The sequence below is a fragment of the Anas platyrhynchos genome, chromosome 12, assembly GCF_047663525.1.
Source record: "Anas platyrhynchos isolate ZD024472 breed Pekin duck chromosome 12, IASCAAS_PekinDuck_T2T, whole genome shotgun sequence".
Classification (NCBI taxonomy): domain Eukaryota; kingdom Metazoa; phylum Chordata; class Aves; order Anseriformes; family Anatidae; genus Anas; species Anas platyrhynchos.
In genome coordinates this window covers 2273359-2288511 of record NC_092598.1, presented here as the reverse complement: position 1 = coordinate 2288511, position 15153 = coordinate 2273359, and the positions used below count along the sequence as shown (strand labels likewise).

The following is a 15153-nucleotide window of genomic DNA, read 5'->3' as shown; positions in this document are numbered from 1 at the left end:
GGCACAGGGCACATGCCTGTGTCAGGATAAATTTCCCTGCTTCAAAGATGTTCTGTTCTCTGATTTTCCCCATAGCTCCTGGACAGATGAGCAGAAGGAATTGCTTGTTCCCTGGGGTCTGAAGCACTTGAGAAACCAGTGCTTTTGTGGCTTGCACCGTTTACACATGTAAAAAAGTCCTGCAGTGGACAACTTGAGTTTAAACACAATAAATCTACAATGCTCAAGAACAGCACTTCAGCTCAATAACCCAACAGCTACGGCATCAACTCCAAACTGTAGGTCTGTAGATGTTGGCACAGCCAGTTACTGCAGAACCAGAATGGATTCAATCGCATACCGTGACACTGCAGAGCTGAATTAAGCTTCTCAATGAGGAACGTTTTAATGTGAAAGTCTGAAAGTCACTGCTGGTCATGCAGAGGCTGAAAAATGACATCTAGTGATGGTCTTGTTTGGGCATCTCTGTGGTATATTAGGAAATAGTAATCTATTTTTTATCTTCTTTAAGAGCTCCTTGCATTCCTCCTCCGTGCTTGCTTTCATGCTTTTTGCATATTTTTGTCATTTCCATAAGGTTAACAGAAGGTTTTCCACCTTTGCCCAGTCATTCTGTTCTCATAGCAAATGCAGGAATGAGGCAACAGAAAAATCAGACTGCCGAGCTAATTTAGCAAATTCCCACTTCCAAATTCCTCAGCAGTGTTCTGAGCGTGGTGACATTTTTCTCCCTAATGTGACAGCTCACATTCAGATCATCCCATCATCTGCTCAGGATCTGTTTAAGCAGGGAGGGATTTAGTGGAAGGACCAGCGAAAGGCGTAGGGAAAGGCAGTGTGTCAGTGCATGAACAGCTCCCTGAGGGAGGCTCTTGAGGCGCAGATACGTATTTAAGCTGCTTGCTGACAATTGCACCAGCCAAATGCTGCAGCTACTTTGCTTGGCAGGCCTGGAAACACATAATAAAGCAGAGAGGTGACACTGGAGTTTGCAACAGCCCTGAGACACCGCCAGAGAAGGATTTGCAGCGCTGTGCCCAGCAGTATGTGACCGTGGGCTGGGGGCACCGCCACACAAAACGTTTATTTTGCTGTGCTGTCAGACATCCTGGCAGAGCCTGCACCAGAGGTGGTGTCGCAGTCAGAGCAGGAGGTTTTGGGGAGCCCTCGGGGCTGTGTCAGGGCCGGGCGTGTGTCTGGGGAGCAGGACACTGGGGAGAAAAGGAGGGCATTGTGTGTGGTGTATGTGTGTGAGGGGCGTGAGGGGCGTGAGGGGTATATGGTGTGTGAGGTGTATTAGGGGTGTGAGGGGTATACGGTGTGAGAGGTATGTGAGGTGTGTTAGGGGTGTGAGGAGCATGAGGGGTATATGGAGCGTGAGGTGTGTGAGGTGCGTGAGGGGTATATGGTGTGTGAGGTGTGAGGGGCATGAGGGTCATGCGGTGTGTGAGGAGTGTGAGATGTGAAGTGTGTAAGGTGCGTGTAAGGTGCAAGGTGTGAGCAAGGAGTAAGGTGTGAGTAAGGAGTGAGTAACATGCAAGATCTGAGTAACAAATGGGTAAACTGTGAGTAAGGAGTGTGTAAGGTGTGAGAAATGTAAGGTCTGAGTAATGAATGGTTAAAGTGCGAGTAAGGTGCAAGTAAGGTGTGAGCAACACATAAAGACTGAGTAAAGAGTGGGTAAAGTGTGAGTAAGGTGCAAACAACATGTAAAGACTGAGTAATGAGTGGGTAAAGTGTGAGTAAGGTGTGAGCAACATGTAAAGACTGAGTAATGAGTAGGTAAAGTGCAAGTAAGGAGTGTGTAAGGAGTGCATAAGGTGCAAGCAACATGTAAGGTCTGAGTAACGAGTGGGTAAAGTGTGAGTAAGGTGCGAGCAACTTGTAAGGACCGAGTAACTAGTGGGTAAAGCGTGAGTAAGCTACGTGTAAGGTGCAAAAAAGGCGTGTGAAGCGTGCCCAAGTGCCTTGCGGGCCTGCCGCTTTGCGGACTCCAATTCCCAGCACGCCCCGCCGCAGCCGCGCGTACTACAGCTCCCAGCCTGCCCGGCGGGGCCGGCAGCGAGGAGCGGCCGCTGAGCCCCCTGGGACTTGTAGTCCGGCGCGGCGGGCTCGGCGGCGGAGGGGCGGCTGCGAGCCCCGTCGGTCGGCACGCAGGCGCGGGCGGCCGGGGCGGGCGGGGGCCGAGCGGGCTCGGCGCCTCGGAGCCTGCGCGCTGCGGAGCCGGAGCCGTCTCGCGAGGAAGGACGCCATTATCGCAGCCGCCCGACAAACACCACGAGAATTGGGCCCCGCACACGGTAACCGCGGCGCCCCGCCGCCGGCCGGCTGGGGCCGAGCTCCCGGGGGGCCTCCCGGCGGGCCCGAGGGGCTCCGGCTCCCCTCCGCCGCCTCCTCACGGGGCCAAGCCAGCACCCGGCCCGCGGGGCGGCGGCTCCGGGGAGGGGCCGAGGCTCCGGGGGGGGCGTGTGGGGGAGGCCGCGGCCTCCTCCTCCTCCTCAGCCGGGCAGCGGGACGGTCCCGGCTCCGTGCTGGGGCTCCGCGGGCCCTCCTCCGGCTGCTTCTCCCCGGGGGGCCCGGCCGAGGCCTCTCCCCACCCCGGGGTGCGCCCCCGGCCCTCAGGGGGACGGGGGAGGGAAGGGGCAGCCCCAGCCCCTGCCTCTGTTTTCCCCTCAGGGGGGGCTGCTGCAGGGGCTGCCGTGCCCTGCCCCTGTCAGAGGAAAGGGTTTGTCACGGTCCTGCCCGGGCTGGGGTTTTCTGCCCTGATGGTGCTAGGTGTGGTAGAGCAGCCCCCATCACAGCTCTCATCCCTCCCTGTCTTCAAGTGGTTCTTCTTTTCGTTTATTTATTTATTTTTTTAAATTCCCCGTACCGTGGGAAATTGTGCACGCTACCAAATATAGTAATTTTATCCTGCTGTGGGTATATTTCACTATCAGTTTATTTTTAGAGTTCTCGAGGGAAGAATTTTTTTTTCCAAAAGGAAACAAGTGTGGAAGGGCTTTAGCAACTGAGTGCTTCAGCTGGAGCAGCTCTCAATTGCAGTAAAATGATAATGGGGTAATTTATGGTAAAATGATAAATATATATATATTTTTGCCTTTTGCGTGAGGTTACTTGAGCTGCAGTACCCTTTTGGCTTCAGCCTGTCAAGAAGCAAAGATAAAATGTGTTTGTAGGATTTTGAGTGCTTAGAACAAGATTTTAAAATAAACAAACATAAAAAAACCTGTCTTAATAACATTGTAATGGTGCCTCTTGAAGCAGTGGATTTACTAGGTTAGGAAATATTAGTGTACCTGTGAAATGGTTGGCCGTAAAAATTGACCAGAATAACGAGTACGTGATCCTGGAGCTGGAAGAGCCTTGCTCCATACATTAAATGGCTTCTTGGCAGCAGTTCAGTTTTCAGTAATGCATGAGAAGATGTTAGGAAGAACGTCTAGCTAATTTATCAAACAGAGCGAAAGATGGTGTTTGGATTCTGGAAGCGTTAATATTCCATCTGCTTTAGAGGATGAAAATATTTTGTAACTTCTATCTTTGTTTTTAGCTTATATTTTTTTTATCATAACAGAAACTGGCTTTAGAGCCTTAATTATTAAGCCATGTATTAATCGTGTGGTTATAGAACGGGTTTTAAGGCTTAAACGAGTAGTGGGGTGCGTTGGGAGTACAGCAGGAACGCGGCGAGCGCCGACTGCCAACGTTCATAGCTGACAGGGCTCCGTCAGCACGTGCTCTGCTGAGAGAGCTGCAGGAGGCCTTGTGTTTCCTGCCTGGGCTGTTTTTAGCACAGGACAACATACACGTTTTACGTGGTTTTCTACAGATGAGGTGAGGAAAGATGAGCTCGCACCTCCTTGTAGCGGGGAGAGCTACTTCAGGTTTACCCTGAGTTTGCAGAGTGGTCCTCAGCTGGGGGATTCAGACTCACGTTAATTACAGTAACACGCTCACATTTGCAAGGGTTTCACCTCATCTCTGGTCTTCAGCTTTGCCCTGAACTTGTAAAGCATCGTTTGTGCAGGAAGAATGCACGTCCTTTATTTTTTTAGAACTTGTATGTTTCACTCGTATCTTTCACTGAAGAATGGCTTCCATTGAAATCCCTATGATGCTCCTTAGCAAGCAAATTAAAAGCTCTCTGATTACATTCATTTTAGAAGGAGGAGATGGGCATTTCTTTGTGCACAGAAGCTCTTGCCCTAGAGATCTACAGAAACTGTTTCTGTGAGTTGAGCAGAACAGCAGGAGCTACTTGTAGGAGGAGACAATGTGAATCAAATGATTAGAACGACAAAATGCCTGTGTATGCCAAACCTTGCCAATAAATTTTTTTCCCACAGATTTGATTTCCTCTAGTTTGGAACCTGATAGTCGTTATCTACTGAAGTAATTTTATTTGTTTTCTGGTTTTTACATATTCATTAAAAGCTAAATCATACTCTTTTCTTCAAGTAAAAATAAAAATAATAAAATGTCTTTAAAAGTCACGTCAAACACTTGTTTCCTTGCAGTTCTAGCTTTTTTCAAAGCTACTGTTAAGTGCTTAGTTCTGCTCGCCGCTTGTTAGACTGCATGAGAAGACAGTAAGCGGGCATGCACAAAAAGATTAACTTGATAAAATCCTTTGCATTTGGGACTTCAAATAAAATAATTAATGATGATGTATGTTGGACAAAACTCCTTTATCTCGGTTCCTGTGTGTAAAAAAAACTTGACTTAAAGGGAAGAAACCCAAACTACTTAAGGGAAAAATAAGTTATGGTCAAGGTTTCCTCTGAAAATTTGAGCATCCTTATCTCATGCTGAAAAAAAAAATGCACATCTGCTTTCCCATGGTGTGAATTCATAGAAACTGTAAAGAAAACCACCACTTGCTTCCCTGCTCCTTATAAACACGTCTGCTACGTGTGTCACCTTAGCTCTAAGAGCCCACTGATAGATACTCTTGCACGTTTAATGCTGAAATTACCTTTTCCTCCGGAGGAGGGAGGGGGAATGGCAAAACAAGGTGAGACCGTAGTGATGAAAGTATTTCAGAAGAAGACCTGTGTTTTTCTACTTACATGATGCTCTTCACATTATTTTCATAAATATTTTTGGTAAGAATTTGAAAATGTGATAGCGTTATCACTGTGTTTTAAAGCAGTGCTAAGGTCTGTTTTGGGAGCTTGGATGTTTCCTTTTTTAAGTGGTTGCAGAAGGGAAATCTGCTAGACTTCTGAGTGAGCAGGTTACCTGTTTTGTTGTAGATCTTTTGTTGGCCATGGTGCTTTTTGATAGTAGGAGCCTGTAAAAGCATCGGCTTCTTCCACCAGAAGTGCTAGACCAGATTTTTTTTCAAGTATATAGACCAGTAGCGCACGTGGTAGGAAAAAATAGGAAATGTTATTTATTCCCTTTTGTTATCAAGTTTCTGCTTGAGATAAGACGAATACAGAAGAATGAAGTATTCGTGCACAAGTTTTCTCTGAGCTTGAGCCAGACGTCAAAGATCTGCAGACTGAAGTGAAATCTTTGGGGTGCTTTTCAGGGTCCTGGCAAGCCCGTGTGTCGGTGCAGGGCTGTCCTGGGCATCTCCTGTGCTCAGGCTGAATAGCTCTCCAGGGCAAAACCTTCAAAAGCTACAGCGAAGTAACTTTGCAAAGGGAAAGGGGAACTTTCTAATCCCTTAATAATCCTGTAATCTTCCAGTTTTAAGCGTCTCTGCCTGCGAAAAGGCAGCGCCAAGCTGGGTATCTCACAGTATGTGGGATGGGGTCAGGGCCAGGTGCGTGTCTTGTTCCCACAGCCTGCTCCACGTTCATTTTCCCTCTCTAAAGAGCTGGTTCTACAACACTGAGTGGATGTGGCAATGAGAGGAGAGAATTGTGGCTTAGCATCTGTGCTCCACCACGCAGATCTGCCAGCAGATGTGCGCCCAGCCTCTTGGCAGGAGGGCGGCAGCAGCCTTGGATGCGGAGCGGGTCAGCCAGATGGAAGTGACCTCAGCAGCGCTGTTCCTTTGCAGAGCAGCAGGGGACGGGATGATTCCCTCAGTGACCTCTTTGGGTTTGGATTCCACCAGTGGGGCTTTTCAGCGAGCCGTGCTGGCGTAGCGTGCTGTCAGGAACGTGATGTGGCCACGATGCGGGAGCTGCAAATGTGTTCCTCGAGGCTTGTGCGTGGCTCGAGCACCAGGCTGCCGGCCAAGGGGCAGGGCTTGGTTGCTGTTGCTTTTGTTTTATCTAGGCAACGACAGGTCACTTCTGCAGCCTGTCTGCTTCCAGGAACATAAAAGCCATTTGTGCGCTACCTAAAGCCTCTCAGCGATCTTTTACATGGCTTTAAGTACAGAACTCTCTGATTCTTTATGCTGGACAAGCATGGATGTTGTTAAACTGGAGAAGATGAGTGTCAGCCAGTGCCTAGTTTGATCTGCCTACTGCTGTGATTTCAGTTTGAAACACTCTGACTTTACCGATGTCTTTAACTATTTAGAGCAAATAATATTCTCCAAGGTTTCTTGAAAATAACGCTGGTAATTCCATCGAATGAAATAAGCCTTATTATTCCAGTGGTCGTTTAAAATTTAATATGCTGAGATGCTGTTTGTTAAGCTGTTTGCTTGGGAACAGAGAATTATTTTTAATGAGAAAAAATGACTTCGTGATACGGAAATAATTGGAGAACATAATGGAAAAAGGGGGCTTTCAGAAGTATAAATTGAAAGCTGTGCTAATTTCCTTAAAATCTGTTTCCCATCCTTCGATCTCAGCTGTATACTTTGCATTGCAAAATGGAAATCAGTTTAAAATAACACAGGTTGACAGATATGTGGAAAAAAATCTAGGCAAACAATTGCAGTAGAATAGAGAGAATTAAGGTATGAAGCAGGAGGTAAACTTCAGGGATTGCTCCTTACTACTGAAATAGTTAATGAAATTGTCTTAGAAACACACGCAAATGCTTTTTGTCAGGTGTAAGTCACCATGTAGGTGGTCAATATTCAGAAACTGTCATTTTGTTCAGCAAATTTTAGCAAGTGTTGTAATATTGTCATTTTTTTCACCTCCTCCTCTCTTCCGGCAGCATCTGATAGCTTTTAAAAATTGTTATTTTTAGTTGCAACCCTTTTGTTATGTTACTTATTTTCTGCTTTCCAAAGGGGATGCAAATATTAAATTACCATATGTTCTGTTGAAATATTCCTCAATAAGCTCCTTGCTGTTCCTTGATAACAAATAATGCTTTAAGCTTTTGGCTGGAGCATGGCAATGTGCTTCGATTCCTAAATAACAGGAAAAAATCTTCAGTTTTTGAAGACCAGAGATCGAGATCAGTCGTCTTGTGCGTGTGATTATATTCCCTTGTTAAAAGCCCAGCTATGCCTCTTTGGGGCTGTTTGCTCAACAGATAGTAATTGCTTTATTTTTCTTCACTGGGTTGCTTTACAAGGCTATACATTTTTTTTAAGTCATTTTTTTTTTAATGTTGTTAGTTTACCATTTGATTGCTACTCTTACAAGTATGTAAGTATTTATAGACCTACGGGCTGTCACTGCAGCTGTAGGTCCTCTTTTTGATCTTTGGGGTGTATTCCTTATAGTTCTAGGCATTAGGAACCTCCAGAGTGAAGTTTCACTGCTATTTCCTGGCATTTGAGAGAATTTGAATTTTAAACCAGCAAACAGCAGGCAATACGTTTTATTGGGATAATGCACACAGCATATTTTTCTCCATCTTCTGGTGAATTAGGCAAGCTTAGCTTCTTCAGATACGTGAGCTGGTTGGGCTGATTTGTTCTCAGCCTCAAAGTATAGTTATAGTTACTCTTAGGAGTGGAAGAATGTCCTTTTTAGCCCTGTTTGATGGTGTGTTCCTTCTTTGCACTCGATGTACTTCTCTAGCTGTTGTTAGGGATGGTCCGCAGGGTTTAGTCTGCAGGAATCAAACCCAAACCTGCAGAGTAAAGATCTGGGGGCATCCCTCAATGGTCTGTACGTGTCAGTGGCTGCTATCTAGATCTGTTAGTCTGTCCATTTATGTATTTTTAGGAAAAAAAAAATCATTTTGAGTTGAACCAGTAGTTATACAGGAAGTATCTCAAATACTAGACAAACACACAGTAGCATTAGCTGGGAAGCACCTATAAATGTGTCGTGTAGTCTTAAAGAACTTTAGCTTTTTGGCTTCCACTTCATATGAGGAAAAAAATTAAAGTTTCTCAAAATGATTTTTGTCTTTGCCGATGAAGTTTCAAAACGTTATGTTATCAGTGCACTTTTTTTCTTGAAGTAATGAAATTCAAAATTGATAGAAATTGTGTTTTCCAAAATCGTCTCTTGAGCAAGTTTATGGTGAAAGATTTGGTGATGAACTTTGCTTCAGTCTCTGGGTCTTTGCTGGGGGATAACGTGGTCCCTTGGTCCTTCGTGCAAGAACACAAGTTTCATGAACATCACACAGATCCCTGTGCTGCGGAGGAGACTCACCTGACCAAGACTGCGTTCGTTTGTTCTATAAAACAGGCATTTGTACTGCTTGTACCCATCCTTCAAGCTGGATTCCTTGGACTGGAAGAGGACCCCGTGGCTTTTCTCAGCGAGCTTCTCGGCTGCCTCTGCAGATTTTCAAGTAGCTTTGGGTGAAGCTTGTTTGCTCTGCCCTGCTGCTTGTGGAAATGAGTATGGTGCAAGAGAAAAGGGTGCTGCCTGCTCTGAATGAGTGCTAGGCTCATTCACATCGTAGCTGGTGATGTTTGTTACCAGTGACTTCTGGAACGTCATCTTTCCAGAGGAAGTCCTCATTTCCCACCCCCTTCCCCAGCTCATAGTCACTTCTCAATAAAGGCCCTTCGAAATTATTAAACTGCCAGTTTCTAGGACTGCCGAGTGGTACTTCAGAACAGCAAATTTACAGGACCAAACTTGGGCTGTCTTTCTCAGGCTGGTTTTGTTGTCAGAAGGTCCATGGCTGGACGGGCACGGGTCGGGAGGAGTTCAGGTGTGCTTTGGAGCTGCCTTCATTAGTCGGAGAGCACTCTGCAGGCATTCAAGGCATGCTGGTAATCTCACCAAAACCACATCCATGCCTAACATCTGCACGATGTTTGGATTTTGCTGTGGCACAGAAGCAAAATCAGTGTTGTAGTTGTCGTAGAGAGCTGAGATCTGCCCCAAATAGTTCAGGTTGTGTTAGGCACTTGTTTGGCATTCCCAAAGTCAGCCTGAAGTATTGCAGAAAGACAGATGCATGAAGAGGTTATTGGAGGGGAAGCTTCTAATCACAAATGGGTACAGACAAAAGGACACCTGGGCTGCCTGTCTCACCCCCCTCCACTCACGGGTAGAAGCTCTTTGGGACCGGGAGAGACGTTTATGTAGGTCATAGGAAAAGGGCTCTAGAAGCCTGGTCTTTAAACCAAAGTGTTTGTTTCTGGAGGGATGTTATCAATAAAGATTCTCCATCTCTGGGCGCAAGCAATAAAACATGGGACATCTGGTTCTGCATACTGCCTGCGCTGTTTGAGTGGCTCTCGTTTCATGCTCGCTGGGTTTCGAGCCGTACAAGTCGTGCCTTGCATTAACGACCAATATCCTGAGTAATTTCACAGTGATGCAGGAAACTGACCTCTGCTTTAGGGCCCCGAATCTGCAAGCACTTAAGTATATCCAGCCCATATGGGCAGGCTCGCTAAGTTCAATGGGATCGTATGTCGGTAAAATTGGATTCAGGCTTCTTTACGTGTCGAAGCACCTGAAAGTGCACTTGCGATAGGTGTTAACACATCCTTCCGAGCTCCTTTGGGAATGATTCCATCAAAGCTGTGCCAGTGTGGTGTTTGTACAAGGTCCACGGAGGGCTTGTGCTCGAATTTCTGGTGGCTGTGACCACACAGCCACTGCTGGGTTTTTTGAGCTGGATCGTGCCGAGTGGGGCTGAGCACACAGCATTGTGCTGGCTGTGTTCTGCTTGGGTCGTGCTGGGGTTGTGGCCAAGGGCAGCGCATCAGCAGTTAGAAACAGACATCCAGGCAAACCAGTGCCTTGTACCAGGTGGAACGATGTATACAGGTGCATATATACATACAGCAAATGATAATTACGAGGTGTTCACAACAATGTTCGAGAATTTCTGCCTCCCTGCGAGATTTTGCACTCCAAAGAAATTTCAAGATCCTTTGTTTCTGAAGCAGCTCTTCCCCTCTGTATGTTGCTTTCTCTGTTTTAAGCTGATCTTGGAGCCCATCAGCATAGCGTAGTTGTTATTGATGCTTATTTTAGGTATCTACCTGCAGATTGTTACAGCCCCTGTCCTTGCTTTTCTAGGTAGGGGATGACTTTGTCATGTCTCGGGAGGGCCGAATTTCTCCGATCTCTGGCTGAACCAAATATGCACGTATATTACACTCAATTTTAAGCTGTTAACCTGCCGTGCTTGTGGCATAGTTTTACTCTAAAATTTACATAAAACACTGTTTTTACTTCCCTTTTAAGGACAAAAGCTAAACAGAAGCTAAGACTGGTTAGAGTTCGCCTGCATAGTTTTTAGTGGTAGTAAAGAAGTGTAAAATGTGTTTTTTTGTTGTTGTTGTTGTTGAAAATAGTTTTTGACTTGATATTTTGACAGCCTGTAGCTTCAGAGAACCGGGGTGTAAAGGAGGCTGGGAGCTCCTGCATTTGACCCTACGTGCTATTAAATTATCGCTTTTTATTAGGTTATTCCCCACCTGCCAAGTAAGATAGAATTTTCTTCATTTATCACTAACACTGAGAAATACCAGGCAGGCACTAATTATCTGCTCAAATAAGAGGAGTTCAGGTAAACACTGTGCAGAGCAGGGCTTTGGAGAAATAATGTTTGTTAGCTTTAAATGCAGTGTTTGCCCTCAGTAGTGAGTATGAGGGAGAAGATTTCTGCTTGGTGCACGTTTTCGTATGTTAACAAGTCACTGGCTGATTTTGATGATACACCATGGACTGGTGCCCTACGATTTTGTAAAGCCATCAGGTACTCCAGCAAATAGGTTTGTTTACAAGGGAATGCTCGGAAGAATTACTCTAAATGAATGTTTTAAAACGGATTAATTAAATTGCATTAAACTTGCACGTGGATAAACTCATCTAGAATCCAGGTGCCCTGAATTTCATTTGGCTGCTTACAAATATTTCCTTAATTAAACAGAGGCTATCTTAAATCTGTCTTGGGTCTATCAGTTCCGAGTAAGAGCACTCACGGAGATATTTGGAGCACTTTACCTGACCTACCCCAGCTGTATCACACACAGCTCAAGGTATGAGGGTGCCCGAGTGCTGTAGTGCAGCAGGAGGCTGCGGCACCGCTCCAGGCTTTTGGAAACGGGGCACATCCCCAGATTAGGAGAGCCACCTCCAACCTGGGCTTGAATTTGTGCTGGCCAAGGTTTCTGCTGGCCAATTTGAGTTTGGCTGGCCAAGGTCTCCTGTAACGACCGGATTAATGAGATATTTTCCGTCCTCTTCCCGTACCTCTCCTCCAGGTGATGGCAACAGACTACAAAATACTGCTCCGGTCATCCAGCTCCCCAAGCTGCCTGGGGGGACAAAGTGAGGGCATTTCGTTTGTGGAGTTTGGCCATTCCTCTTGGGTTTATCCCGAGCTTCCTGGCTTTGTTTGCATTTATTTTTCTTATACCTTAGTATTTGGTCCAGGTAGTATTTCAGCACTGGGTTCTCAATGCCAATGTACAGGCATTTAGTGTAGAATTAACGGGAACTGGGGTTGCAGCCGCGAGAATGAAAGAGGAGGGGGTTAAAAAAAATAAAGGAAAAAAAAACACAAAAGACAAATTTTGAGAAAGGAAGTGTTTTGCTTCAGGAAATGTTGGTAAATACTTCACTGAGTAAAATATGTGGAAAATGTATTGGAGAAGTTGTTATTCTGAATTTGTTGACTGAGACATTTTAAAGGTATTAATATAATTCTAACTCTAACTTTAATGCTGTTAAATTTTATCAGAATAGCCCACTGCTGACATTTTCTGTTTTGAATTGAAATTCTGAAGTTTTCGGAGGAACGTTTTCAAGTTGTAGCTGCTGTGGTCGCAGTACCCAGCAGAGCTCACTTGGGCATTGCTTTCAGGACCCTCCCATCTAGCATTAACAACAAATACCTCTTTTCTCCTCATATTTGGATCCAGGAGCTCACTGACTCTGGTGACAGCAGAAGGATATTGTGTTCAGCCTGGAGTGACTGCAGAACTGTGTTCTGTCCCAATGTTGGCTCATTGCAGTGTATGGTTTCCTGAAATTGTAATAAAATCTGTTGAAATGGAAATAAATACTGTTGTTACGAAGAATCGTTGCTGTGTATGTGTAATAGCTCTCTTCCTAGTCCCACTTTGGTTGGTGTGCTGTTGTTTGAAGATGGAACCTTTCAGGACTTATTTTCTGATCCATGGTTGAATACTGTCAGACAACAACCCATAAGAGATGGAGAACAGAGGTCACAAGTATGAAATTATTAGTTTTTGGGTTGCAGAAAGGTTTAATTTGTTTCTCTACTTTATAGAATGAGAGGCTAAATATGTATTCGAATGGATTTAAAGAAAATCAAAAATCCTTTGGAATGACTTATTAGGTAGTGGTGTGATTGTGAATAAAGCTGGTTAAAAAGCAACGCGTGAAGCATCAGGGAAGCCTAGCATGGTGTAAATAGACAAAGCGTTAAAAGTTGGGTTTTGTTCTACTTTGTCCATTTTTATTGTTTGGAGTGGTGGCCCTCTTCACATGGAGGGCAGGGCAGCGTTCCTTGCAGTGTGTGCCATTATGAAACAGTAACTCCAGCACAGCTGTTTTATTATGTTAGGGCTGGCCGCCTACCAGGATTTCTCAGAAATGGCAAATGCGATTTGCCAAAATGGCATCCATGTGCACGCACGCCTTGCCAGCTTTCTCGGGCGGGCTGCCACGCTCTGCGCGGCCCCGACAGCTTTTCACCACGATCCCAATTTCAGATGACTCAGTGTTGGCAGCGCTGGGGTTTGGAGTAAACAACTGCGATGCGTGGGGAGTCCTCCGGAGCTGGGCTCTTCCAACACGCAGCCCCTTCTCCACCTCCTGTCCCCCTCTTCCAAAGTTCGTGCTCCACCTGTCTGGCTTAATGGCTTTCTTGTGCTCGAGTGGAAGAGGGAAAGAGGAAAATCTTTATGCATAGCTGGAGGTGATTCAGCGTCGATGTTAAGGGATGAGTTACCATTTCCACTGGTCAACCTTAAATTATTGTGCTAGTGGTTTTTTTGCTTCAGGTTAGAAAGGAAAAAAAGGATTGATCTCCTTGTATTCGTTGTCCATCCTTTTATGACTGTGGGAAAGCAGAGGTACAAATGGTTCCAGTGATTTTAATTCAATTTTACAGGGTGAAGGTTTCTCTTAAAACACTAATAAATAACCTTGACAGAGGGTTCCAGGGGAGCAGGGCTGAGAAATCAGGGCCGTATTCTGAAAATGCTTTCATCAGAATTGAATTGTGGAAAAAACAGGCGGGTTCAGTACCCAAAAAAAGAAGTTTTGTTTCAAGTCTAGCTGCAAAGAAGCTTCCTGTTCTCCCTGAATTTTAGGTGCCCATTAAAATTTCCTCATGGTAGGACTTTGTGTTCATATGCATCTGTACAGACTGCGGTAGCCAGTGAGGTCTGGGAACTTCATGTGCTATTGCAACGTCAACGCTTAGTTCTGATCACTCCCCAGAGCTAAGGAATAATTTGCAAATTAAAACCCTGCAATTTTTGAATGTTCTTGTAGACATTTAATTTTTTTGAAAATCATTTTAAAAGAAAATGTTTTCTTTTGTGTTTTACACTGATGAGCTGCCCAGTCTCTGATACTACCTGGTCTCCTTGTCCACTGGGAAAGTGCAGCAAGGTGAATGCGAAAGGAAAACTCGTGCTCTCAGCCTACTTATAATGTAGAAAGTTTATGGAGATGGGTGATGCCCGTATTAAAGTAGCAGTCACACCATTGTATGATCCGTTCTCTATGTTGCTCATTTCCCTTCAGAATTCTCTCTCCTTTTGTAGAGGAAAGATGAAAAAATAAATGCCAAATGGCTATGTCAGGTCTTAACGCTCCTCTTGCTGCTGTTTTTCAGGATTGCATGTCTCGTAAAATCACTTATTTGGGGGCCTGCGGTGGTGTGTGACGGGACATCGCAGCCTGCTTCTGAATGATGTCAGAACAGGACTTGGCAGATGTTGTTCAGATTGCTGTTGAAGACCTGACTCCAGATAACCCAGGTACAGTAGAGGTGGGAGTGATGGCATGAGAAAGATAATGTTTAGTATTACCCATTTACAAGGTGGAAATCACTGCTGAGATGCTTTTTAAAAAAATATAAAGTGCTGCTGCAATATTTACTTCGAGAGCCACTTGTTAAGACTTCCTACTGAATTTGGACATCTTCACTTACGTATTTCTAGTACCCTTTGGATCAAGTTAATTTTTATTTTTTTTACTTTTCTTTTAAAGACTTAGTTTTTTTTTTCTTCAAAGGTAGACTACTGCCAAAACTCTATATGCCAAACCGTATTTTTTTTTAATTTCAGACCAAATCCATGTTTGAGACTTTTCCTCAAATAAAAACTATCACCCGTCTATTATGAATCATTGTTTTACTTGTAAAATATCTGCTCTCAAACATTGTTAAAATTCTTTGGATTTATAGCAAAATGACAGTAAATTTGAAAAACACTTCTGAAAGCAAACATGGTGATTTCCTTTACTTAGAATTTGATCTGCTAAGGGAAAACATGTTGAAATCAACTGCAGGCGTTAATCCAATGCTGTCATGTATAAGTGAGTAAGTGTTGACAGAAAGAACAGTAACTGCAGGTACAGAAAACACAAACACATTTAAAAATACTTTTCTGATGCAGAACAGAAAAGTTCTTTCAGAAATGTACCCAAAGAGATGGAGGAGAAGGTGAGAATTACCTGTCCCAGCCTAGTCCATAACTTGGTGGGCATCCAAGGATTATCACCTGTAGCGTGGTCAACCTTAAACAAGCTTTCCTTTGCTCGATTTCATAAAAGGTCTTGAACCCAGGCTCATTTCAGGTAATGCTCTGACTGTGACACTGTTCAGGGCTCTACGTCTTCTTTTCACCAGCGAGGTTTTCCAGTTCTAAGT

General features: G+C 44.7%; 1 protein-coding gene across 8 annotated transcripts in view; it reads left to right on the top strand.

The window, feature by feature from the left end:
* Positions 1–2117: 2117 nt before the first annotated feature.
* Positions 2118–15153, top strand: part of BANP (BTG3 associated nuclear protein) — a 144918-nt gene continuing 131882 nt past the window's right edge. For 4 of the 8 annotated variants that reach the window (XM_072043898.1, XM_027465795.3, XM_072043900.1 and 1 more), the window contains exons 1-2: positions 2120–2300; positions 14116–14260. In XM_072043898.1, coding sequence (XP_071899999.1) covers positions 14191–14260 — 70 coding nt within the window. In that variant the 5' untranslated portion in view covers positions 2120–2300; positions 14116–14190. Of the gene's footprint in view, positions 2301–14115; positions 14261–15153 lie in introns of all 8 variants that reach the window. The other 4 variants (XM_027465799.3, XM_027465798.3, XM_072043901.1 and 1 more) reach the window with 3 other exon arrangements.